This window comes from Gossypium arboreum, chromosome 6 (genome assembly GCF_025698485.1).
Source record: "Gossypium arboreum isolate Shixiya-1 chromosome 6, ASM2569848v2, whole genome shotgun sequence".
Classification (NCBI taxonomy): Eukaryota; Viridiplantae; Streptophyta; class Magnoliopsida; order Malvales; family Malvaceae; genus Gossypium; species Gossypium arboreum.
The window spans coordinates 787,518-815,465 of record NC_069075.1 but is presented as its reverse complement, the minus strand read 5'-3'; the positions used below and the strand labels follow the sequence as shown (position 1 = coordinate 815,465).

The 27,948-nt window shown below is 29.3% G+C and overlaps 3 protein-coding genes and 1 long non-coding RNA gene across 4 annotated transcripts; 2 read left to right on the top strand and 2 right to left on the bottom strand.

Annotated features, from left to right (window-relative positions):
* Nucleotides 1-365: 365 nt before the first annotated feature.
* On the bottom strand, nucleotides 366-1,038 carry LOC128294168 (uncharacterized). Its single transcript, XR_008284444.1, has 2 exons — nucleotides 734-1,038; nucleotides 366-616 (listed from the first exon to the last, which is right to left on the bottom strand). It is a non-coding gene; the product is annotated as an uncharacterized LOC128294168 (long non-coding RNA).
* Nucleotides 1,039-11,799: 10,761 nt separating this feature from the next.
* On the top strand, nucleotides 11,800-18,661 carry LOC108482978 (protein trichome birefringence-like 38). Its single transcript, XM_017786117.2, has 5 exons — nucleotides 11,800-12,245; nucleotides 12,328-12,499; nucleotides 15,538-15,713; nucleotides 15,804-15,962; nucleotides 17,510-18,661. Exons 1-5 carry the CDS (start codon nucleotides 11,974-11,976, stop codon nucleotides 17,799-17,801), a joined length of 1,071 nt encoding a protein of 356 aa, XP_017641606.1. The 5' UTR covers nucleotides 11,800-11,973; the 3' UTR covers nucleotides 17,802-18,661.
* Nucleotides 18,662-22,470: 3,809 nt separating this feature from the next.
* On the top strand, nucleotides 22,471-25,167 carry LOC108483620 (magnesium-chelatase subunit ChlI, chloroplastic-like). The gene is made up of 3 exons (XM_017787113.2): nucleotides 22,471-22,752; nucleotides 22,890-23,005; nucleotides 24,015-25,167. Exons 1-3 carry the CDS (start codon nucleotides 22,647-22,649, stop codon nucleotides 25,065-25,067), a joined length of 1,275 nt encoding a protein of 424 aa, XP_017642602.1. The 5' UTR covers nucleotides 22,471-22,646; the 3' UTR covers nucleotides 25,068-25,167.
* On the bottom strand, nucleotides 25,097-27,101 carry LOC108483621 (nudix hydrolase 15, mitochondrial-like). The gene is made up of 4 exons (XM_017787114.2): nucleotides 26,819-27,101; nucleotides 25,799-25,941; nucleotides 25,587-25,706; nucleotides 25,097-25,496 (listed from the first exon to the last, which is right to left on the bottom strand). Exons 1-4 carry the CDS (start codon nucleotides 27,027-27,029, stop codon nucleotides 25,275-25,277), a joined length of 696 nt encoding a protein of 231 aa, XP_017642603.1. The 5' UTR covers nucleotides 27,030-27,101; the 3' UTR covers nucleotides 25,097-25,274.
* Nucleotides 27,102-27,948: the final 847 nt, after the last annotated feature.

The window sequence follows — 27,948 nt, the reverse complement described above, 5'->3', positions numbered from 1 at the left end:
ACCGAAGTACAAAATCACTAGATTGCACTAAAATGTCGCTATCACTAGCGTGCATAAAAATTTTCTAATGACATGTCATCTATACCCTATTAGTTCACATCTTGTCTACATGGGCGTTAAATTCATCACATTCAATCAACAATTAAAGACAATTCAGACTTTATACTTTTTACAATTTAATCCTTATTAACATGAAAGTTTACTATACTCTATAACTCCACTATAATATCACTTTTCATTTATTCACTATTACATCACACTTCATTCGAACCTTATTTATCAATATTTTAGCTCACATGTCTACTTTGTACACATTATAATCTAGTCCTTTCTTACTACTATTGCAATACACTTAATCTATTCACTTTGTAATTAAAATTCAATTCATATTTTCACTACTCATTAATCAATTTTCATATATAATATTGACATATTGACATATAAATTAAACATATAACCGTTTTAATATTACTTACAATGGGGTTACATTAGGTAAAGTAAAATTCTCGAAGTACTTACAATCAAGTGTTTGGATGAGCCTCTTTCTTCTTCCTTCACTCTTTTGCTACTTCTTTCCTCTTATCAAGACCTTGTTGATCACCTCTCTTCTCTTTCTCTTCATTAGCATGTCACACGTATACAAGATTTAATGTCAAAACATAATCACATATCACTTCCATGCACTTTTAATGAAATAAATATGAAATTCTTGAAGAAATTTTATCATCCTTACCTTGAACTTTTACCCAAAACCCTAACTTCACTTTTCTATCTTCCAGTACGAGCACTAGTTAACTTTACAAGAAACTAAACTTTCTATGAGATTGCTCTATTGATTTCAGTAAAAATCCATGGAAGAATTTGAAGTTTTTAAGCTCAAGGTGGTTGGAAATGGTAGAGGGGACTTATTTGGAAAAAAAAAACAAAAGTTCTCTTCACACATGCATGAAGATGACATGAAGATGGAGAAAAAAATGGTGATATTCTACATCGTCTACCAAAATATCTGATTAATTTAATAAGCAAAATATTAAAATGTTATATAAAAAAAAAAGAAATTCTACCCATCATCTTTTCAAGTTTTATAGCCACAAATTATTCCCAATTTCCAGCATCATCTAAAGGTTCGTAATTTTCCAATAAATATAAGGTTTTTTTTTATAATTATCTATTTTGAAAAAGACCATTTTACCCCTTATCAACCTCTCCAATTTCATCTTTGTTTCACAAAACTCTTATGGTATAGTTACACTTCTAGTCCTTCCTCTTTCTCACTACACTTCAATTTAGTCATTCTTATTTTTAATTCTCACACTTTTGTCACAACACTTTTCACACTATTACGATTTAGTCAATACCTCAAATAATTTCACTCAATTCAAGTCTTTTTAATTTTCTACGGTATCCAACTTCCTTCTCTATTAACACCAATGATTACTATTTTGTTTAATTCGAAGTTTCTAACACGTGTAAATCCCGAAATAACACTATTCTTATTATGATTTAATTCTACACATTTAAGGAAATAAATGCATTAATTTATTTTATATCGGATAACTATAAATTATTGTGTATATAATATGTAAATATAAAATGTGTTATATCCACAATGATATTAGATCTTTACAAAAATATTAAATCAAATCAAAATCTCTTATATAAAATTACACAAAATTAAAATTCGAACATAACATTACACATTACACGTAATTAGTGTATAATTTTAAGATTTATATCTAAAAAAATTTCTATCTAAAATTAAAATAAATATAAACTTTATTTTAGAAATAAAGCAAGTGGATCTCACAAATATTTAATATATAAAGAGGTTGTAATGATGATTGTGAGCTGAAAACAAAAAAAATGTACCTAAACCATGTGTTAGATGTGGGCAGAACAGAAGGGATGATGTCTCCCTCTATAAGCATTTTGAATTTAAAGCTTTTTTCAGTGGACCTCCACCTTTAGGGTACCAACTCTTTTTTATATTATCTATATATAATAAATATTTAAATAAACTTGATTGAGTCTTAGTTCGACAATATTCATGTAAAAGAATGTAGGTTCGAGTGTGTTGAAATGCATTATTCTCTTATTTATGGATTGAGGAGAGGTTATGGGCAGTTCTAGGCATTGTGTCAAAATGAACAGATACGATCGGAACTTATAATGAGATTGTTAAAAAAAAAACTATATTGGTAGTCATCAAACTATTTTTGGTCATTTAATTATAAAAAAAAATTATAAAATGGTCATTCAACTATTCGGCTTTTTTCTATCACTAGCTGTTAAATTACTATGAATGCAGGAGGACTTAGCTTCAAGTACGCTAAAGCACATTATCTTCTTATTTACAGGTTGGAGAGGGGTTATGGGTAGTTTTAGGTTTTGTATCAAAAGAAGCAGATATGATCAAAACTTGTTAAAAATATTTAAATAAAAAAATATTGCAAATATTGAAATTTAAATTTGTTGAAAATGATTTTTAAAAAAAAGTGTTTGTATAAATAATTTGAATTAAATTTCAATTCTTCTTTTTGAATCTTAAAATTCCATGCATAAGCAACAAATACAAGCATGGTAAAGTGATTTTCATAGTTGTTCCACACTCAAGCCACTTTAGTGTTCAAAAAGTGTGGGCTTAAAAAAAAATTCATATTAATTTAAAGGTTTAATTATAGTTTTAGTCCAACTATTATTATTTAAATTAGGATATAATCCCTTTACTTTAATTTGAATCCTTCTACTTTTATAATATTTTTTAGTTAAAATATGGCATAAGTCCTTATACTCTTCTTAAATTTAGAATTTAACCCATCTACTTTCCAAATTTCAAAATTCATGTCCAGCTGTTAAAATTATTTTATTAAATTCAAGTTCATCACAACGTCATATTTTTAGTTACTCAGCTACCAAGTGAATATTTTTTTTTTAATTTTAAAATATGACACCAATCAGTTTAACCAAAAAAAAAAAATTGACAGTGTTAGTCATTGGATCTGAATTTTGAAATCTGACCATGTGTTAAACCGTGTTAGTAATTTAACATAATAGAAGGATTAAAACTATAATTTGACCGTTACTTAGAATCATATTTTCAATGATTAACCATAAATTGGATTAACAAATTTTGTAATTTAATATTGAATTAGATTTGCACTATATATATATATATATTTGTAGGAATTTCATTAAAAATTTGTTCCATTGCCGACAAGACTAGGGACCCTCTTTGTCTGCCCTTTATTTTCTAAATTTTTGTGATTGAATTTTTATACATATATATAATTTTTTATTCATACCCAACTTTTATATAATTTTTATCACCAATTTCATCGAGAGGAAAAAGAAAATTACAGATTGAGTACTAGTTCGATTCACATAGTTACTATTATATTAAATTTGGACTTTGAAAATTGTAAATTTGAGTGTGCTTAAATGTGTACGTTGAATCGCGTTATCCTTTTATTTATGGAGGTTGGGGATAGGCTATAAGTAATTCTAGGCATTATGTCAAAAATAGCAGATATAATCAGAACCTATAATGAGATTATTTACAAAAAAAAAAGAACTGTAACATTATCCCATTTAATTAATTGGAGTTTAAGGGTTTATAGATAATTTTAAAAATTAATTCTTGTACTTTAAAAGTTAAAAATTCAATCATCTTACTTTTTCGATTTGAAAATCTTAATTCAATCATTATCGTCATTGGTGGTTTTTGTCAAAATCTGTTAACTTTTTAACCCGTTTAGAAATAACAAAGTTTTAAGTTAATTTAATGGTAAAATTATATTTGACCCCTTCTGAAATTTATAATTCAATTGTGTCCTCTCCAAGAATGAAAATTTTATAGTTCAAACCCTTGAAAAGTTGTAAAATTTTACGTTAATAATGACGGAAAAAATTATTAGCTTTCAAAAATTTATAATTCAAATTCGACCCCCCTAAAAAAGATTCTGTCATGTTTATTTTTAGTTAATCATATGCCTTGTCATATGAGGAGAGGCTAATCAAAATTCTAAATTGATAAAATTTGACGGAAAATGTTTATGATTTTAACGATTGAACTAAGATTTTCAAATAAAAAAAAATACGCGGTACAAGGACTAAATCTCAAATTTTATCAAATTACAACAACTAACCACATATTTTAGCCTTAAAAATATATTAGAAAAATCCATAATTTCCTGTAGACATAGATAAAAAACAATTATTTAATTATATATATATATATATTTAATTTAATGCATTAATCCCTTGAATTTAAAAAATATATATACATTAATTATGTTATACCCCACATCTTAACATCCCGTGCCACCGATGGCATCGTCACAATATTATTAAGGACAACTATCACATTAGATTTAATCTCATTAATATTTTTGATTCGTCAATCTTTCATTAGGACAGGGGCGAAGCCAGGGGGGCTGGCATGGGCCCCACCCCCTCTAAAATGTAAAATTATTATTTTTGAATCTAAAATTTTTTAAAAAATTTAAATTAGTAAAGGTAAAATTGCACTTTGATCCCTTTAAAATTATAAAAATTCAATTTAATCATTTACAAATTATAAAGATATAAACTATAAAAAATTAGAATTTCATCCGGCCCCCCCTAAAAGAATTTTCTGGCTTCGCCCCTACATTAGGATGCATTCAAGTCAGACCCTAATTTGAGTAAAAATAGATGCTACTAAAGGCAAGGTAATTTTCAGAATCGAATCGATAGTTGAACCGGCCCAACTACCAGTTCTCAATTTGATCGGTTCAATTGAATAAATTATGAACAATCAGAAAAAATCGATTCAACCGTCGTCCAACTGTTCCAACTAGTTTGATTGGCCAGTCTGATCAGGTTATGAAAATAGCAACTAAAGAAGTAATCATGTTATGATAGACCCACTCCAAACCCTCATTCTCTAGTAGTTCAACCAATTGAACTAATTTTGATCAACCTAATCGTTTCATTATTTATATATATCATTCGATCGAACAAGTCATCGGTTTATTCAACCGAGTAATTCAATTTAACTTTTTTTTATTCCTAAGTGTTAATTAACTAAAAGAAAATTGGGTTTTTGGTGTTGGTATGTTGAGTTCAGAGGTAAGAAGCTCTCTCCCTTAGGTAAAGTTTCGAGTTCAAACTTATGGAAGCTTTGTTCCCAAGGGTGAAGCCAAAAATTTTTGTTTAGGGACTGAAATAAAATTCAAAGTTCTCGGGAACGGGGAAAACATGAATATTGTATTTTAAAAACCTTAAATTGAACGATAAAACTTTTAGGACTAAAAGGTAATTAGCCATTTGAACCAAAGGGAGACTAAGGCTACTACCTGCACTCTTGAATTCGCCCCTATCTCGGTTTTGAAGTCTAGCCTAACTCAATTCCAGATTTAATCGAAACCAATACATGATTATCATATAGCAAAATACCTAAAAAAAAGTAGATTTTTGATTGGGAACTTGGAATGTGGAGTCAAGCTAAAAGAAATCAAAATGGGGAGTTGCTTTTTTTTATAGTTTAGGATTGAAAGAGCAAGAAAACGTGGAAGAATAAAAATTATAGAAAGGTCCCTACAATTTCAAAACATCTTGTTTCCTTTTCTCTTTTTGACTACTTTTACTGTGAAGTAATAATATTGAGGGACCCAATGTTTGCAATTTGCAATATTTATGAAAACTTTGAAAGTGCTTCTTACATTCCTTCTTTTAGAAACCAAATATGTAATGTTGAGCATTGATAAACTGGCTAAAATGGCTTTTGGCAGTGTATCTTCATAGTTTTCAACCTTTTCTTTTTGAATTAAATATCCTCTAAGTCCTTATACTTTTTGTATATTTGAAATTCAACCCCTTTATTTTTATTTCCATGAATCTCAAAATGTTGTCAAAATATAGGTACCAAAGTGAACCTAGTTGTCAATTGCCAAGTTCAAGGGCCAAATTTTATATTATCCCTCCTACAAACTATAAAGATATATACTGATACAATGGTGAAATTGCATTTTAATTCTCATAAAAATATGTAACTCGATCTCAACCTCCCAGAAAAAATTTCTAGTTTTGTCCCTGTGTACATCCATAAGTAAACTATGCAGGGGTGAAGGTAGAATTATTGATAAAAGGGGTTGGGATATTTTTTTTTAAAAATATACATGTTCGAATGGGTCGGATTTACTTTTTAACAAGATATTTTTAAATTCGAGATAATCTTGATTTCCAAAATTTAAGGAAAACAAAGTAAGTTAAATGCTCAATTTGTATTAGATATTATAATTATTTAAGTTTATTTTTACCTAATTGATATTTAGATGACGTTTATATATAAATATTGTAATTATTAGACTTTGTTTTATCAAATTAATATTTAGATACTATTTTCTATTAATTTATCGAATTAAACTAAAAATGTTTCTAAATTTATCATAAAAATTCTAAATTCTACAAAAGAAATTAAACTTTGGAAAACTTTAGGGAAATCACAAAATTATGTTTTTTAAACATTAATTATAACATAAAAATAAAAAATTTAAAACTTAAATTTAGGGGATGTTAAAGCTCCTGCTAGTCCCTACTAGCCCACTAAATTCGCCTACATCTATATATTAGAGTTGTCTATGAATTCGGACCGAGTTAGGTAAAAAGTTAGGCCTTTTTTTAGGCTTGGCCCGAAAAATGTGTCTGAAATCGTGTTAAATTTTTTATATAAATTTTTCAAAACTATAATACATCAAATACACTAAAAATATTAAAATAAATGTTTCTCATCAAATAAAAAAAAATTAAAAAAATACTTAAATAAAATTAAGATAAGTGCAACTTTGCAAGCAAATACGATTGAAATAGTAGCAAAATTAATAATAAAATAAGAGTTATATAATATCTAAATAATAACAATAAAATAATAGCAATGTAATAACGAAATGATAACAAAATAGTAAAAAAAACAACGATAGTTTTTTTTGGGGGCAAATTTGGGCCTACATTTTTTCAAATTCAGACTTATATTTTTACTCAAATTTACCCTCGAGTAGACCTTCAGATCAGATTAAATAACTCGACTCATGAACAAATTTATGTTAGAATTCTTAATGTTATATATAAATTCGATTAATCCATGAACACTTTTAAAATCAAAATGATTTGAGTCAATTATTAAAATAAATTATTATAAACTCTATAAAAAAGAAGTTGATGAAATTGACTTCGCCTAATTCGACAGCTGACCTACCTTCACAACGCGACGCCATCACTTCTTTTTAAAACAAAGACCGTCGTGTGTCCCCGCTAGGCCCAGGCGAGGTTTTAATAAATAGAGAGGCCGCCGTTTAACAGCTCAGCCGCCAGCCACAACTCAACCGCCAAAGTGGGTGGTGGGCCTCCTTTTTTTTCCATTGGTTAGGCCGCCGTGAAATAGTGATTGTGATACTGACGTTTTTCCACGAATGGGACAATCACTTGATGATAACAACAACAATGGCAGCTACTCTACAAATTGCAATTATATCGGTAAAAAAAAAAAAAAGCTTAATACTTAATTTGGTACCTGTGTTATTGTTTTTATTCATTGTAGTACCTGTATTTAACAAAAAAGTTATACATTTTTGTACCTAAACGTAACAGTGTTAATTTTTTAATGTCTAATTCGGGTTTTAGGGTCGATTTGATGAAATTATGAATTTTCATCAAATTGACCCTAAAACCTGAATTAAAACGATCCATTAGACTATATTTGGCAAATTAAATATAAAATTAAATAAATTCACAATTAACACTAAAATTATTATATTAACAAAATCATGAAAAATTGAAACCTAATAATATTAACAATTAAATAAAACCCGAATTAAACACTAAACAGTTAGCGTCGTTACATTTAAATACCAAAATATATAACTTTTATCAAATATAAATATCAGGTTGGATAAAAAAAAAAGCAAATCCCAACCCGTCAAATCCCTAAATATTATTATTAGCGACATTTGTTTTTGAATGTTGGTCAGAATATGTTGTTAGTCCCTAAACTTTAACGAAATTTGAAATTTAGTCTCTATACTTAAAATGTTAAAAACTAAGTTCTCTTACTTTTCTGATTTAAAAATCTCATTCATTTCATTAACATTGTTAGTATTTTCTGTTAAATTTGGTCATCTTAGCATGTGGATTAGATTGCCCTCTTATGACATTACATTTGATTGACAAAAGTAAACATGTTAAATATTAACTTTAAAAAATTAAAATTATACTCGACTTTGATCTGACTCGATATGTCATAATTTTAAAATTTTTGTTTATATTTTAATCAAAATTGAATAATAATATTTTTAATTTATTTTTAATGATACATCAATTGTTTTCTAGGTATAATTATGCTAGAATAGTTATTAATATAATATTTATTATCATTCTTTTTTGGTAGAAAAGAGATAGCACTATGCGGCTACAACAACCAATTCATAAATTAAAAGGATCTAGACCCATGACGATCTTTGACCAACAAATCTCTAATCGAAACTGACAGAACTGCAAGTAAACGGAGCAAAGAGTCCTTTGTATCAGCACATTTAGCCATGTGATCCGCAATCACATTTTGATCCCTCAGAATATATCGGATACGAACCTCCCATCTTCGCCACAACAATTGATGTAATAACCTTAATTCCACTAAGCTACTCATCATTCCAAGCGTCCTCAACAACCATCCGTTCCTCGATTTGATAATTATTATCATATATTTAAAATGATATTTTGATAATCATCTCAAAGTGGGTGGGTTTTTTTGCTATCTTTAGTTATGAACTGTGGAGAATACAATGGACAAGTAAGAACCTTGCTCCTCTAAAATGGTAAAATTACTTCTAAAATCTTTTTAAAAATATAAAATTTTAAATTAATATAATGGTAAAATTATTTTTTTATCTTCTAAAATAATTTATAATTTAATTTTACCCCTTATCCTTTGTATCCTCATTAATATAGTTTTTGTTTTTGTTCTAAAAGCAAAGTTGACTTTGGCCATTACATTGGTCATATATGGTCCCCCCAAAGTCTATGAAAGGAAATGAATTACCCAATTTATAAGTTGAAATTGAGCTTTCTTTAATTTGTTTGCTAGTCTCATCCACAACTTTGTTATAGTTAAAAAAGGACAATGACTTGCATGTTCTTGATTCGTCATCTCTTGTCAATCATATATCACTGATAATAAACAGATCGAGTTAGTTTTGAATCAGTTCAATTCGAGCTCTAAACTTTTCAGATCATTTCAGTTTGAGGTCAAGACTTAGATTTTTCGAATTGGGTCATTACGATTAGATAAACTCGGGTTATGATCCCCTCGAATTTGAATCATTTAAGATTGCTTGTTCATGTTGTTTTGAGTTTAGAGCATTTCTAATCTAAATTATTTCAAGTCAACTTGATTGACTTTTTATTATTAAATTGGATCGAATTAGATTTAAAGTCACATTATTTGAATTGAATTTTAGGATTTAAATAAGAGATACCTCATTAAAATAATGGTGTAAAACTCAAGCTACCCATCAAACATTTAGTCCTTTTCATTTTAGTTCACCTTCTTATGAAAGCAAAATGCATTTCTAGGTGACTTAACCAAACCTACTTTTATATATATATATATATATATACCCATAATGTTATCTAATGGCATGAATTTGCTTTTGTAAGCAATTGAAAACAAAGAATCATTAATGTCAATATCATCACTTTTTAGATCAATTAGTATTTTGTACTAACTATATGATTTTGCATGTTAAATTAAATCTTAAAATATGTCATAATTTTTATTTTTAAGAATTTTCTTTCTCTATTTTTAGATTTCAAAATTCAAGTCCAATTGTTAATATTATTAATTTTTTTTGTTAAATTTGTCGGTGTGACATTTTGAGATAAAAAAAAAACTCACTTGGTAGAAACGTAACTAAAAAAGTGATGTTGTAATGAACTTGGATTTAAAAATGTTAATAGTTGGACCTGAATTTTGAAATTTAAAAAGTCTATTAAGAGTACATGGACTTATAACATATTTTAACTCAAATTAATATATTATTTGATACGAAGAAGATCAAAGTTCGAGATTATTAAAAAAGGGTTGTAGTTACTCAAATTCATACTTTTTTTGGGGTGTAGAAAACAGACTAAAAACAAAGGAATTACATACGGGTACTCGGGGTTAAAATGCCCATTGCTCTATCATTCTTTAAAATTTCCTAAATCTCCAAAGGAGTACGAGTGAAATATTTGATCCGACTAACTAACGAATGATTATCCGATCATATCCTTGCTTCTGAAGCAGTGTCAAACTATCTAAGAGTCCCAATAGTTCAGTAACAAAGACAAAACACTTCTCCAATTAACCTATCATATCCTAGTATCCACTTTCCCATTTCATCCCGAATCACGCCTCCTACAATAGATAACCCAGTATTTATTTGAACAGCACTATCCATATTGAGATAAAATCTATGTCTAAATTAAGCTATCATTATATTGGTAGTTTCAAAGTAGAAAAAGTTGTGATTTCTTTTTATGGCATTACATTACTAGCATTAGTCATTGTGACATGAAGGCCAATGGTATTTAAAAGAAGTTTAGAACAGTCCATGCCATCAAATAAAATAATCTAACTTTCTTTCTTTCTTTTTTTATCCAAAACTTTTTGGTATTTAATGATTATATTGCTTTTGATTAATTTTGAAATTAAGTATTTTAATCTTCAGATTATTAATGTTTATTGGTTCGAGTGGTAAGAAGTTTGATGTCTAACAAAATGTTTCAAGTTTGAGTGTTGTAGATAAAATAAAAACGTTGTGAGAGCTTTGTCCTTCGTTTAGAAGTTCAACCCAGCTCAACTTTAAATTTAATTGGAGCCCAAAGGCTAAAAATATCGGCCTTCAAACTATACTACTTTTCTTACTTAGGTACTTAATTTTTGGATAAATTACACTAGTAGTCACTCAACTATTCGATTTTGTCTTTTTTGGTCACCAGTCATTCAATGGCAAACGAGTAGATAATGTGTCAGCCTTAGAAATTGACATAATAGCAACTTTAACTCTCAATATTTATATATTGTGTCACTTTAGTATTGATTCTAAAAAATTTAACCCTCAACATTTTACACGTTGTGTGATTATTATTATTTTTTACAATTGTGCTTTTCTCTGTGATTCTTTCATCTAAAAAGTGAAAAAATTATCAATTAAATTTAATTAAATATAATATTTTCACATTTTCTCGTTCTTTTAAAATTAACCATTAATGTTATAAAAAAATTGTAAAAAAAACTAAATTACAAAATACGTAAATGTTGATGGTTAAAATTTTTAGAATCAAGACTATATTAATATAATTTATAAATGTTGAAGGTTAAAGTTGCTATTATACCAAAATTAAAAAGTACTATCATTTGCCTGGCCATTTTACAACTTTTCATAATTAAATAACAAAAAAATTATATATTATACACAGTGGTGGTGGAATCAGGCAGAGTTGGCAGGGGTTCTAGCACCCTTAAAATGAAAATTTTTTATTTAAGTATTTTATAATTTATAAAATTTTAAATTAATAATAATAAAATTATATTTTAATCTTAAAAATAATAAAAATTAAATTAATTATTTAAAATTATAAAATATAAATTATTAAAATTATCATAAAATATATAATTTAATTTTGTGAAAAAAATTATGATTGAGCCACTGACGCACAAAATCCCACCAAAAATTTCTCTCCTAATCATATCAATAGATACATAAGATACAATATAAAATCTCAATTTCCAATTGCCATAAATCCACAAAGCAGCCCTTTTCTCTCTTTCTCCTTTATTACTGTCACCCCCACACCCGCTGTTACTCCCTTTTCCCACTCTATATAAACACTGGGTCTACACCAAATTTTATTCTCTTCATATCCAAAAAAGAAACTCTGAAAAATCCCCCCCAAAAAATGGGTTTCAATTCCCAAATCTTATTCTACTTCTTCTTCTTTATAGCTTCTCTTGATTTCATTCAAGAAACAAATGCAAGTGAATACAATGAGAGTAGATTATTAATGAAGGGATGCAATTTGTTTCAAGGGAAATGGGTTTTCGATCCTTCTTACCCTTTTTATCTTCCTTCTAAATGTCCTTTTGTAGATCCTGAATTTGATTGCCATGGCCGACCTGACAAACAGTATCTTAAATATGCTTGGAAACCTGATGCTTGTGGCTTGCCGAGGTAATGTGAACTGATAAAACAACCATTTTTTTGGGTTTTTGAGCTTGGATTTTTTAGTATAGTTTGGTGTTTGGTTTGGTAGATTTAATGGAGCGAGTTTTCTGGGAAAATGGAGGGGAAAGAAAATAATGTTTGTGGGTGACTCACTGAGTTTGAACATGTGGGAATCGTTGGTTTGTATGATTCATGCGTCGGTGCCCAATTCCAAGACTACGTATGTCAGAAGGGACCCTTTGTCTTTTGTTAATTTTGAGGTGAGTTTTCTTTTTCTTTTAAATGTTTTTCATTTTCTTAAATAAAATAATTTATTTTTACCATTCGTGTTTTTCACAATCAAACCTTACATTATAACTTAGGGATGATAATGTTAATATCCAAACTCGAACATCGAACTTTGGGAGATTAATATAAATTTTTAATAGTAGGAAAGGTATAACTATTATAAAAATTTTCAGTATTAAGAGTTAAATTATATTTTACGATATTTATTAAAAATTAATAAATTAATCATTATACATTAGATCTAAGAACAATCCAATCATTTTGTTAAAATTTTTATCTATTTCCATCTATGGGTGAAATTAAATTGTAATTTTACGATAGTAAAATATAATTTCACCATTTTAATAGCTTTTATTTTTATAATTTTAAAGATTAAATCAAATTTTTATCATTTTAAGGTGGGCAAAGTGCCAATTTTACCTTTATTAATTTAAAATTTTAAAAATTTCAAAAACCTAAATAAAAAATTTTCCATTTTAGGGGTCCCATGGTTTCACTCCTATTTCCATCATGAAAAATTGGTTTTGCGTGAATATGAGCTACTATGACATGCCACGTCAAATTTTAATAATAGAAATAGATAAAATTAAAAAAAAAACTAATTTGCTTCTTGCTCTTTTACTCTAATGTACAATGATTAATTTCAGCCGCCAAGCCAGGGGGCTAGTAAGGCCTCGGTCCCTTTAAAATATAGTTTTTTCATTTAGACCCTTTATAAATTATAAAATTTTAAATAAGTAATAGTAAAATTGCACTTTAATTTTCTTAAAAATGATGAAAATTTAATTTAATTATTTAAAATTATAAAGATATAGGCTATTAAAATGGTGAAATTATATTTTTACTTTTGTAAAAATATATAATTTAATTTTATTCTCCAAAATCTAATTCTTAATACAAAGACTTTCATAATACTTTTACTATTATTAATTTTGTAAAATTAATTAAGAAATATGCAAATAAATCATTCATCAAACCTTTTAGATTGTCCTTTTCATGAAAATTTTAGAGATATTAATTATTTTAAAATATTTAATTACAAATTAAATACAATTAAAGAAATAAAGGTAACTGAGAAACCCCAATAAGCTCCATAACTTGTTTAAATGTATGATTTACAAAGGAAGAACATTACTATATATAGAGTGGGCAAAGCTTTGTGTCCAATTTTGGATTATTATTATATTTTAGATTTATTTATTTATTCTATATATAGGAAGGCTTGCAGGGATTTGTTCTTCTTAAAATAGATTTTTTATTTAAATCCTTTATAATTTATAAAATTATAACTTTATAATAGTAAAATTATATTTTAATCTCTCAAAATGATAAAAATTAGTTTAATCTTTAAAAATTAAAATATATAAACTATTAAAATAAAAAATTATATTTTATGATCGTAAAAATATACCATTTAATTTCAACCTCTAAAATTTTCTTCATAAAATTTAAATCTTATTTTTTTATTTATATTATTTTCTGTCAGTATCTTATTATTATTATTATTATTATTATTATTATTATTTTGGCATGTGAAGAACAAAATTGAGAAAATCAAAGCTTAAATTCATTGCATGGTTTCTTAAAGGAATCATTCTCATGCGCCACTTGCAGACAGCCTTTTTAAGTGAACTGACAACCTGTTATTATTATTATTAATTAATTTGGGTAAATTGCATTTAAGGTCATTAAACTATTAATAAGTTTATATTTTGGTCACTTGATTTCAAAAATTTACAAAATGACCATTGAATTATTTGAAAGTTTTCATTCAAGTTATTGGGTCGTTAAAATCATTGTTGCATAGTCTTTTGTGTTCGCATTGCTTGTTCCAATTCGAAGCTCTTATTTCTCTTTTCTTTTATAATTTTTTTTTCACGAAACAACTTTAAACATCACAAATCTACGAATTGAAATCATATAACTTTCTTCTCTAATCTCTAACACTAACTGATGGGTATTAATCTACCCTATTGATTGTCAAATTGACGTTTGAAGTTCGCTCGCTAAACTTAAAAAACAAAATTTTAACATATTAGTGACTTAAATAAAAACTTTTGAATATTAAATAATTACTTTATAACTTTTTAAAATTAAATGACTAAAATATAAACTTTTGATAATTTAATGATCTTAAGTATAATTTACCTAATTATTATTAATGTTGTAGTAGTAATATTATATATAGTTCACATTATCCGACATTATCCATTAATAAATAATTAATTATTTAATGCCAAGCGAAAAATAGAAGCAACCAATTGAATGGCATTAAATAGCTACGACGTAGACGCAACTAGTTCAACAAATATTAATTAGCTATGCATGTGTTTTGAAAACACTGTGCCAAAAAAAAAATAATATTTGACATGATAATTTATAAGTGTAAATAATAATAAAAATACAGGAAAACAGTAATATTTAATCTCTGAATTCGATAATTTTTTCATATTGGTTTTGTAATTTTTGTTCATATTAACTTTAAAATTTGCTGGTCCTTTTCCTTTCAATTTAGTCCTTGAAATTAGATTTTATTAAGGTGTAATGAGATAAAATAATGAGATTATATCATGTCGTTGTTTGAAAATTTTATTAAAAATTATAATTTTAAAATTTTAAATGATGATGTGGCACAATATCAATGTGCCATGTCATTTGTATTTTATATTAACTTATAAATCGAAATATTAAACAAAAAAATTTATTTTTAAAGGGTGATTTAAACAATAACTTTTCTATTTTTGAGAGCTAAAACGCTTGTGTAGACAAATGATTAATGAATACAACGGGAAATGATTATATGAAACAGTGACGCTATATCATCTGTACTATTTTTTTAATAGTTTAATATCACATCAATATTTTCACCATAAAAAAAAACAAATCTCTGTTTCGTATAATCCTTTGTCATATATATATAAGAGCAAAGGTTTAAGGGACAAGTATAATGGTAATATTGCACTTTTTCTCCTTAAAAGAAATTAATTTCATGGCTTCCCTATATATGCAGCAATATGGAGTGACCCTATATGTATATAGAACACCATACTTAGTGGATATAGTTAGAGAAAAAGTAGGTGCAGTGCTTCATCTAAACTCTATCAATGGCGGTAAAGCATGGAAAGGAATGGACGTTCTGATTTTCAACAGCTGGCATTGGTGGACTCACAAAGGCAAATCTCAAGCGTACGATATCTTTCTTTTTTTTTTCCTTTAAATAATAAATAATAATGATAATAATAATTAAACTTGGTTTTTTTTTTTTTTTGCCTATAGATGGGATTATATTAGAGATGGATCAGCATTACACAAGGACATGAACCGACTTCTAGCATATTACAAAGGGCTAAGCACGTGGGCTAAGTGGGTTGACACTAACGTTGACACTACCAAGACCAAGGTCTTTTTTCAAGGCATTTCTCCCACCCATTACGAGTGAGTTCCATTTTAAACCTTTATATGTATATATATAGTTTTATAAGTTTATGAAGTTACGAGTGACGTCAAATACAGAAATATGTGAGTTATTCGTAAGTCACGTTGGGTTTAAACATGATATTAATATATTTTATATTTATTTAAATTCAACTCAAATTAAAATCTGGACTTAAAATTTTATCTAAACTCGTTCATATTTATAAAAATTAACCCAAACCTATTTTAGACATGTCCATATTATTTTTAAAATTTTTATATAATCATCTTAATATTATTTTAATATTTACATTAGAGTAGTATTATATATTTAGTATATGTTTATTTTTAATGTGTTTTAAATTACATAATATAAAGTATTACAAACTTAAAGCGGGATGGGTTAGGCTAGGCTCGGGCTTTGAATATTCAAAATCGAGTCCAGCTCATATTTTAAACGGGCCTAATTTTTTTACCCAAGCCCATTTTTCGGACCTAATATTTTTGCTCAAGCCCTTCCAAAATTTGAATAGACCTTTAGGCCTAGCCAGATAGTCTAACCCATGAACAAGTCTAGGTTTGAGTATATTGAAGTGTATTATTTTTCTATTTATGGGTTGAGGAGGGGTTATAAGAATTGAGTCAAAAAGAACAGATATGATCAGAACCTATAATGAGATTGTTAAAAAATATATTTTAAAAAAGTTTAAATTTAATTATTGATAATTGAGAGGGACCAAAACTGTTATTGTTCCATCCCCTGCTTTGTTTTTCTTGATTTTTCTAGTAAAGTTTTTCATTTTTTTTTATGAACAGAGAGAGAATAGATTCTGAGAGTAGGGATGACAAAAAAAAATTCGGACTCGACGAGTTCCAACTTTACTCAATCGATAAGGGTGGATCTATATTTTCAATAAATCAAGTTGGGGTTGAGTTTAGAAAAACCCATTTGGGATAATTATTAAAATACCCTTATATAATATTAATCTCTTTTTATCTCAATATTAATAAAATATATATTACTATTTGCTTTAGCATAATTATACATAAAAAAACAAATGAATAGTATCACCAAAAAAATTATTATTTTATTTTGATTAAAAAATATAAAAATTAAAATTATGACATATTGGGTCGGAGTCGAGTATAATTTTAATTTTTCGGATCAAGTTCGAGACATATAAAATAATATTTAGTTCGAGATTGAGTCGGAATCAAGTTATGTTTTGATATATAGAGGTCGACAAAAAAATAATCCGCCTTGTAGAGATGGCATTGTCAACAAAGCGGGACAAATGGTTTTTTCCTCACCTCGATCCCATCTTGATCCCAATACCTAAACTTGACCTATCCCGATATAAGTAGTATAATAATTACTAAAATGCCGATTTTAAATCGAAATATATTCAAACTTAGACTAAAAATTTATAATTTATAAATAACTAAAAATAATTTATTTTAATTTCAAAATTTTTATAATTTTATTTTATTTTGACCCTCTAACATAAAATCTTTATCCTTGTTAACTAATTACAAAATTTTGGTGATTGTGTTGAATGAAAAACCAGGGGCAGAGAATGGAACCAACCAAAAAGGAGCTGCAATGGAGAATTACAGCCATTATCAGGCTCTAAATACCCGGTCGGTTCCCCGCCGGCCGCCGCCATTGTCAACACAATCCTTGGGAAGATGAGGAAACCGGTTTACTTGCTTGACATTACGACGTTGTCGCAGCTGAGAAAAGATGCTCATCCCTCCACTTACAGCGCGGATCATTCCGGGAACGATTGTAGCCATTGGTGTCTCCCTGGATTGCCTGATTCATGGAACCAGCTTTTATATGCTGCTCTGCTTGTGTGAAAAAATTGATCCACTTTTAGGTAATAAATATGGGGCTTAACTGCAAAATTGACCCTCAAATTATATCACTTTTCTCATTTAGGTACCTAAAATTTCGGGATGAAGCAACATTTAGTCGCTGAATTTGGAAACTTTTTTATGGTACAGATTAGTCTTGAAATTTGGCAACTCTTTTCAATTTTGGTCCATATGAGGATGTGACATTTGATATTGTGCCATTTCATCACCTAAAAATTAAGTGATGATACGACACATTCTTAGAGTATCACGTCATCACAAAGACCAAAATTTAAAAAGCAATTTGTCAAGTTTAGAGACTAATGTAGACTTAAAAAAGTTTAAGAACTTGATTGAGAAAAAATGTCAAGTTCGGGGACTAAATGTTGCCTTATCCCAAAAGTTTTTTTTAAACAAAAATGATATTTAAACTATTAATTCCATCTTGTTTTGTCCCAAAACACGATACCAGCTGGCATCATTTTTTTGGGTAAAATAAGATCAAATTAATAGTTTAAGTACTATTTTTGATAAAAAAATATAATTTAGGTACCTAAATAGGAAAATTGATATAATTTAGGGGTTAAATTTGTAGTAAGACCATGTTTGTTTTAAACTTTTTATTTCTTCATATAACTGTAAATTGAAGACAATGCTAAAAGTTCAAATCTGGTTGTGGTAGTGATTATAGGAGAAAAGATTGGTAGGTTTTGAGGGGGCAAAAATTAAATGTAAAGTGTAATTTTTTTAAAACCAGAAATAATTGTCCAAAGTAGGAGAGAAAAAAACATTTTTAATCCTTGAATAATTATTCCATGTGGAAAAAAATTGGTGGAATTAGAATTATTATTGTCGATATAAAATCATTTTACGTTTTATATACAAATAATTATATTTATCCAATATAAAAATATATAGATATATTTAAATTTATAATTGAATTAATATCAAAGTTTCACGTGAATAATTAAATCAAAATTAAAATTTCAAATGTATAATTGTGCAAAATCAAAGTTTATGGATTACATTGTACACTAAATAAAAAGTTTATGTATAAATTTGATATTTATTTTTAGAAAAATCTAAAAGTTCGTGTAATATCATATACTTCTAGCACTAGTAGATATGTTTAATTATCGGCTCAAGCTTAGGAAAGATTTAGACAAAAAAAATTCGAAAAATGGACTTAGATAATAAAAATTAAGCCGTTTACTTTAATATTCAAGGCACGACCTTGTTCATTTTCAGGTTTGTATTATGCTAATTTTCTGTTCTTTTTATATTTTATGTAACTTATATAATATAAATATTAAAAAATGTGTTAAGATTTCAATAAAATAAAATAATATAAACAAAATTGAGGTAACTATTTATAAATATAAATAAATTTAAATAAAAATTGAGGCATATATTCCACGTTAGGCTTGAGCATGTGTATGTTGTATAAGAGTCTAGCTTGAACTTACTTGGCTAGCCTATAAACACCTCGAAACACTGTCTTGCCCTCGCCCCTTAAAATGAGAAATTTTTGTTTTAGCTCCTCTAAAATTATAAAATTATATATGGTAAAATTTTATTTTGCACCCTAAAATGATAAAATTGTGATTTAATTTTTTTAAAATATTTAAAGTTTTAAGCCTATAATGAAAAAAGTTGCATATTTATTTTACGGTTTATGCCCTTTTCCAATAATATCATCTTTATGACTTGAATTCAAATTCTCTCCTTTTTGCTTCTCCATTCAATGTTGAAAAAAGTATTCTCACTATTTTCAAATCCTTTCTCAAGCATCTCTAGTGCCATCTATCTTCTTAAAGCATTTGCTAAGTGAAATGTTGCACTGTCAATCATTAGGCAAAATATTGACTATGGATAGTGTTTGTTTGGATTTTTAAAATTCCCTCATCTGCTTTGGGTTCAAATCATTTTCGTTTTAAGTCATTTTGACTTTAAGTAATTTAGGTTTTTTTTCCAATTAAGTTTACGGGTTAAATCATTTTAGGTTATGATTATTCTAAGTTCAGCTCATTTTGTGTTGGTATTATTTCTTGTTCAAATCATGTTTTGATTCATATAGGGCAAGTTCGGATTGTTCATCAGATCAAGTTAGAATAGATTTAGATTAAGATTAAGATTAATTCGACCGAATTTTTGGGCTTGGGTTAGAATTGATTGGTCTAAATATGACCTAACCTTACTTCAATTTAAATACGAAGTGAGAGTATTAGATATAAATATAGGGTTTAATTATAAATTTCATCTATTTATTTTATTAAAATTGAGAAGTTAGTCCATTTACTTTAATTTTTCTTAATTTAATTTTCATAATTGATTGAAAATTGAAAAGCTAATCCAATTTAGTAATACTATTGAACATTGTTGTTAATTGTTGACCTAAAAGTCACTATTTTCGCAATTTATATACAAAGAAATAGAAAAAAAAAGGCAATTCAATAAAATTAACAAAAATCAACAATTAAAGTTCAAGTGTTTATCAACAATTGGGTTAACTTCTCATATATCAATAACTAGTTTGGTGTAACGGTAAAGCATATTTTCTTTTTAAGGGGAGAACATAAGTTCGAACCTTAGAGACAATATTATTGGGAGGACAGCCACAAACTTTAAATATAGACCATAAAACGGAAGTACATAATATCAAAAAATAGAAAAGGATGAATATTACATGCATTATACCATATAGCTATTTTTTGCCAAGTATATATACTACCGGCTTGCCGATCAGTGATGCTTCGGATCAGGACCTCCGGGACTCCGGCGTTTTGACTCATCCGGGTTCTTCATCGCGTACTCGTCCGTCATTGGTACGTTAAATTTGTACACTTTCCCCGAGGTATCACCGATGAACAATGCTCGAAAATACCTAGTTTGGTTGTTTCCCTCAATGTATTGATTAAGAAGGCGAGTTTCGGACAATGAAACTGCATGTAATATTAATACCAAGCATGTGTAAAATCGAAAGGTAGTCATTTGTGGGTTTTGTCTCGTACAAGTCCAATATTGTAAGAGATGATATATATATATATTATGTATATATATGTGTGTGTGAATGTTGCTTTTAATTAACCAATCAAATTGAAGAAAAGAAACTTGAAAAGCATGAATGAGATGAAATCTAATATGCATCATTCATAGTTGCAGATTGTGGGAATTTTGAATGTTTCAATTTGTCTTTGATTACTGTGAGACTAAGTCGGTGTTGTTCTGGTGTTGGGATTTTGTACCTCAATTTAGCATAGGAGTGTGGGTTCACAAAGTTATTTGATTGGTTGAGATACAATCTTATCTTGGTGTTAGTGTTAGGATTTTGTTCCCCGTTATAAGGGGTGTGGGTTCATAAAATTAGGAACACCTTGATTGGTGGAGATACGACATTGTCTTGTTGTTGGGGTTTTGTCCCCCAACTTTGCAAAGAGCTCGAGTCCTTAAGAGGCTTGCAAGGAGTACAGGTTCACAAAGTCAGGAGCGTCTTGATTGGTAGAGATATGACATGTGAGACTTAGAGAAGAAATGTAAAAATAGTATGTAACAATAATTATGCAAATCACTTGTGCGCGTAAAAGAACTCGAACTACCAACCTAAAAAAGATAAATCACATACTTTTAAGTATGGTATACATTAATTTTTAAAATTAAGATAAATATATTTATATCCAAAACTCGAACCAAATTATTTTGATCATTCAAGTTTGATAACCCTTAACACACTATGGATGTAAGTTTCAACTCTCTTTAGTGTTTGATGGTATTGATTAGATTGTGTTTTGGAAACAATCTTTTCCTCACCATTTAAAATGGGATGATATAATATTGGTACATGAACTTAGATTCTATTAAGATTTTATAACGTGATTAGTGTTATTAGAACAGGATCAGATTGAGAACTGATTGATATAACGGGCCGAACAATGGGGTTGAATTGATTGACTTGAAAACTGCTTGAAATTAATAAAAAAATGGAACAAAAATCAATAGTTGAATCGATTTTGTTTTTCCCCCAACATCAACATCATACTATGTAAGCCACAATTTGTATATATTTTTTTAAATGGCAATGTTGTTTTATATATATCTATACTATTATTTAAGTTTTTGGCTGAGTTAGTATCACGATTCAATCAAGCATCAATTCGGGATTCGAGGTTTGAGATTTAAGGTTTGAAATTTAAGATTTAGGGTTCAAAGTTTGGGTTTTGAGTTTCAAGTTTGAGATTCGAATTTAAATTCAGGGTTCAAGCTTGTAATAACTTAACTATTGAGCTAAGGCTAAGAATCTTAGTGATGAAAATGGAAGTGTCCCACTGTTCAACGATCTTGATGATGCCATAAACTTGGAAAATTTGTTGAAGATAATTTGAAATTTCAACAAATTTTATCATGTCATTAATATATAATTTTAGTAATTTTTTTATCTTCAACTCGAATCTTAAATCTTGAACTCAACTCTTAAATCTTGAATTTTGTGGGGTGAAGAGTTCGAGTTATTTGAGTTTGAGTTTGAGTTTGAGGCTTGGGATTTAAGATTTAAAATTTGAAGTTTCAAATTCTAAATTCGAGATTCAAATTTAGAGTTTAAGGTTGAGATTTGAAATTTACCGATGATTCAGGAAAAAAAAATTATTAAAATTATGAATGAATAATATGGATGATGTAATAATAACAGATTTCAGGATGAGGAAAGTAAAGTCGAATGCAAAGAAAAAAAAAGTAAAGGTAAAGAGAAACAACGAATAAAAATTCGTCTTCTTATCCGAAAACCAACAAAAGAAACTGTGTCAATCACATAAAAACTGAGAAGCCATTCACACACACACACGGAGTAACGCCATGGCTACCATACTAGGACCATCCTCCGCCGCAATCTCAGCATCTTGTGGGTCACTCATTTACCCTTCCTCAAAGCTTGTCATCCCTTCTATCTCCATTAACGCCGGTACATACATTTCAGTACCCCCCCCCCCCCCCAAATTAACTCTATATCGTTAAAATCCCAGTTTTAAATGTTAGTTTTTGGCTTTGGGTTCTTTTGTATGGACTTAAATTTGAGGTTTTTAATGTTGGTTTTTTTAGGGTCTTGTTATTGGAAGAAGTTTTATGGAGGGATTGGGATTCAAGGAAAGAAGGGAAAGCCGCAATTTCATATCGCAGTTACTAATGTTGCCACTGAAATTAACTCTGTTCAACAGGTGATTTTAATTAACCCCTTTATATATAGTTCATGCTGTTTGGTTGCTTAGAATCTTCTGATATGAAGATGGCACCTTGGGTTATTTGAAGAAATCAGTGTTGAGGGAGAAGTTTCCAAAGTGTTGTTAGTTTAAAGCTGATGGACCCTTCAACGGGTACCATTTAAGGGGCTACCATGCGCGGATGCTCATGTCCCATTAGTAAGTAGCCGTGAGACAGGATAAATCCGAATGACGGATAACACTCGAAGTCTTTACCTGAAAGAGTCAGAAATCCCTTAACAAATATCGGAATTTTAATTAACTTTTTCTATATTTCATGCTGTCTTGAGATCAAACATTCATTTGGTTGTTTATAGGATCTTTTGATATAAAAATGGCACCTTGGGTATTTGATGGAAACAGTGTTGAGGGGGGCACGATTCTTTTTAAAGAAGTTTTCGATGTGTCGTCTGTTTAAAGTTTAAAGTTGAAGGACCTTTCAACGGGTTAGTGTTGCCCTGTAGTTACCATTTAAGAGGCAAGGGTTTAAACCCTACCACGTGCAAATGCTCACATACGATTAGTAAGTGGCCGTGAGACAGGACAATACTGACCCGTTAAGGCGTTTGTTGGTTCTGGATGGACAACACTTCGAAGTTTTTTCCAAAAGAGTGGGAAATCCTTCGACAAATAGCAAACTTGTAAATTATATGTTTTGAATTTTAATAATTTTTTAAATTTGAAGAAATCAATGTTGAAGGGAGGCCAACTCTTTCCGTAAATGTTTTCTGAGTGTTGTTTGTTTAGAGCTGATTGATCCCTCAACGGGTTAGTGTTGTCCCCTAGTTGCCATTTAAAAGCGAGGGGATGCTTATGTCCCATTGGTAAGTGGCCGTGAGACAGGAAAATACCGACCCGTTAAGGTGTTTTTCAGCTCCGAACAAACGTTATTTCAAAGATTTCTCTTGAAAGAGTCGAAAATCCCTTGACAAATAATTATAGTTTTTGAATTTGAATGATTTTGTAGGCTCAGAAGCTTGGTGCTAAAGAGAGTCAAAGACCAGTGTATCCATTTGCTGCAATAGTGGGACAAGATGAGATGAAATTATGTCTATTATTGAATGTCATTGATCCAAAAATCGGGGGTGTTATGATAATGGGTGATAGAGGAACAGGGAAATCCACAACTGTTCGGTCCTTGGTCGATTTATTGCCTGAAATCAAGGTTGTTTTCGGCGATCCTTATAATTCTGACCCCGAAGATCCCGAATCAATGGGTATAGAAGTCAGAGAGAAGGTTACGAAAGGGGAGGAATTGACGATTACAATGACTAAAATCAACATGGTCGATTTGCCGTTAGGTGCTACTGAAGATAGGGTATGTGGAACCATTGATATCGAGAAAGCCCTCACTGAGGGCGTCAAAGCGTTCGAGCCAGGTCTTCTTGCTAAAGCAAATCGTGGGATTCTTTATGTTGATGAAGTTAATCTTTTAGATGATCACTTGGTGGATGTTCTTTTAGATTCTGCTGCCTCGGGTTGGAATACGGTCGAGAGAGAAGGAATTTCAATTTCGCATCCTGCACGGTTTATTCTAATTGGTTCGGGTAATCCGGAAGAAGGAGAGCTTAGACCGCAACTTCTTGATCGATTCGGAATGCATGCTCAAGTCGGGACCGTAAGGGATGCTGAACTCCGAGTCAAGATTGTGGAGGAAAGAGCTCGGTTTGACAAAAACCCGAAAGAATTCCGGGATTCTTACAAGGCAGAGCAAGAGAAGCTCCAACAACAGATGGCATCGGCTCGGAGTTCTCTTTCTTCGGTTCAGATTGATCGAGATCTAAAGGTTAAAATATCTCGGGTTTGTGCCGAGTTGAATGTCGACGGATTGAGAGGAGATATCGTGACTAATAGAGCCGCGAAAGCTCTTGCTGCTCTAAAAGGAAGAGATCGTGTCACTGCAGAAGATATCGCCACCGTTATACCGAACTGTTTGCGACACCGCCTTCGTAAGGATCCTTTGGAGTCGATTGACTCCGGTTTACTTGTTATCGAGAAATTCTACGAGGTTTTTAGCTGAGAAAAAAATGCATGTATTTAGCTAGTCTCTTTTTCGATACAAGAAGTAGACATTTGAATTTGATGATATAGCAATGCTGTTCTTGCATGAACATATAAAACATTCCCGTGTTCGGTTTTTTACCATAAATTACATTTTCTGATCCTATTCGTGAAAAAAAAAAAAGAATCAATCTTCAGTGTAATAGTTGCAAAGAAAGCTATGAATTCACGGCTTAGGGATGTCTCCGGTAATAGCCATATCCCAAAATCTCGGCCGGAGCTCTAAAAAAGCCGGTGGCCGTTGGTAAACTATTGAAGCGACCCTAATCAAGACTCCTGCAGTGAATGCCCATATCAAATACTTCCCGTTTTCCGCTTCGTAATGGAAGTAATGAAGTAAATACTTTTCTCCCTTCCATTCTTTCTCTTCCGCCCATCGGTTTTCATCCTGTGTTAGATAAAACAACATAAAACCCGAAATCATTTGCGAAAGCCATAAGATTCCTTTGACTCGGAAATGAAAATAGAATTAATATACCTTGAGAAACATTTCCAAAGGAGCGTCAAATATCGCTTCCACTTCGTCTGCACATGGACAAGGATCGAATGCCTTTGTATCTGATAATATACCCACTACAGGGACGACGATCATACGATGCTGTGGACGGAAACAAGTTCTACCATTAAAGCTCGGGAAAGAAGATCGGAAAAACAAAATGCATGAAAACATGAACATGTCGGGAAATCGACCTTGGTGAAAACCGGTTCAAGGATAGTGACAACATTGACAAGTGAAGGTTCTAAGCCAATCTCTTCTTTGGCTTCTCTCAATGCAGTCTGTATATCATCAATATCAGTTTCCTCTTGTTTCCCACCAGGCAATGCAACTTCACCTAGAAATAAAATCAAACACTTTATGAACATCACAACTCTACATACATGCATGGTCAAATTCTACTATTAGTCCTTGTACTTTGCATAAGTTGCGGATTTAATCTTTGTACTTTGATCAATTTTAATCTTTATACTTTTTGCATTTGTCAATTTTAGTCACTGTACTTTTTAATTGGCTAATTTAGTCCCCACCCCGTTAAATCTACTATTAGTCATGAACTATGTATAAAGTTGTAAATTTGGTCCATATTTTTCAATTTGATCATTGTTAATCCTTATACTTTTTTGACTTTTAAAATTTTAATTTTTACGCAAACAACAGTTAAATTTGTTAATTGGTTTTTTTTAAATAACAAGCTGTCGCGACATTACATATGTGATAATAAATTTATTGGATCAAATTTTGGAAACAAGGATAACTTAATAAAATAGCTACGGTTTAGACTTTGACAAAAATTTCAAAAGGTTAAAATCTGTCATAGATCCCTGTACTCTTTCTAAATTTGAAATTCAGTCCTTATACTTTTATTTCTTGGAATTTAGTCCATTTACTTTTTAGATATCAAAATTCAAATTCAATTGTTAACTCTATTAAGATTATTTTGTTAAATTCAAGTTACATTGCTACCAATTGAATATTCTTTTAATTCTAAAATGTCACACCAACAAATTTAGAATTTTAAAATCTAGAGAGACTAAATCCCTGAAAGTAGAAGTACAAGGACTAAATTTCAAATTTGGGAAGAGTACGTATACCTATGGCATATTTTAACCATTTGAAAATTCGAAAACTTCATGGATAACCAAATTAAAGTCTACAACTTATACATAGCAGAGGGACTAATAACGAAATTTAACCTACATATATATATTTACCTGAGTGAGAGGACAGAGAAGAGGAACGTTTGGTGAGGATGACGCGAAGATCACCATTGTTGCCTTGAAAAATACAGACAAGAACAGCTGCTCTTTTAACGTAAAACTCTGTTTCATCAGAAACTGGTGTTGGTTTATAAAGCCGAAGCCTTTGAACTAAGTTTTCAACATCATCATCAGATCCATGATTTGGATCCTTGTAAGAACCCATGATTTTTTTTTTTTTTTTTTTGTCTGTTGATTCGACTTTGTTATTGTCGATGTTTTATTGCTTCAAATAGCAGCCATTAATTGACTCTTCAATTATGAGGGGTAGTTGAAAGTTAAAAAGGTATTATTTGGCTTTAGTCCCTGTATTGTAATTTATATTTGAGATTTCAATTTGGCATGATTTGATGTTTTTATTTTTATAATCACATTAGTAAATCCAATTTGATAACACGGTTATTTGTTGTTGCTAAAGTGATGATATAGATTTTTTTTGTTAAAATATGCTCAATTTTTCAGTATATTTAAAATTTAGTCATTGTATTTTTAGATTTTAAAATTCATATTCTTCTATTAAATTTACGGTGTTATAATAAACAATCACTCACTTAGTGCTTATGTAACAAAAGAAATAACCTTGTTAAGAACTTGAATTTAACCAAAAAAAATTAGTAATTTAAAAAATTGGACTTACAATTTTAATTTGAAAAAATAGAGGGACTAAGTTCCTTCAAACGAAAATAAGAGGACTTGATTTCAAATATGCAATGAGTATAGAGACTTATAGCATATTTTGATAAATTTTTTTAAACAACCTTGAACATTTTGCTAACATTTAAATTTATTATCGTTTGAATATAGTTGATTGAAGTTCCGCATTGTTGATTGTATAACCAAACAACAATGGAAAATTTCCATAAGCATCTTAATGGTAAAAAAGTAATAAGGTTATCTATGTGAATTTATTAATAATATTATAAAAGTAAAGGAATTAAATTATTTTAAATTAAATTAAACACATTAAATTTCTAATTTCAACATAGTAGAGGATTAAAACCATAATTATACCAAAGTAAAACCTTCAACTCCAATAACACACGTAACATGGATTGTTTAATCTACTTTTTGGGCTCATAAATGAA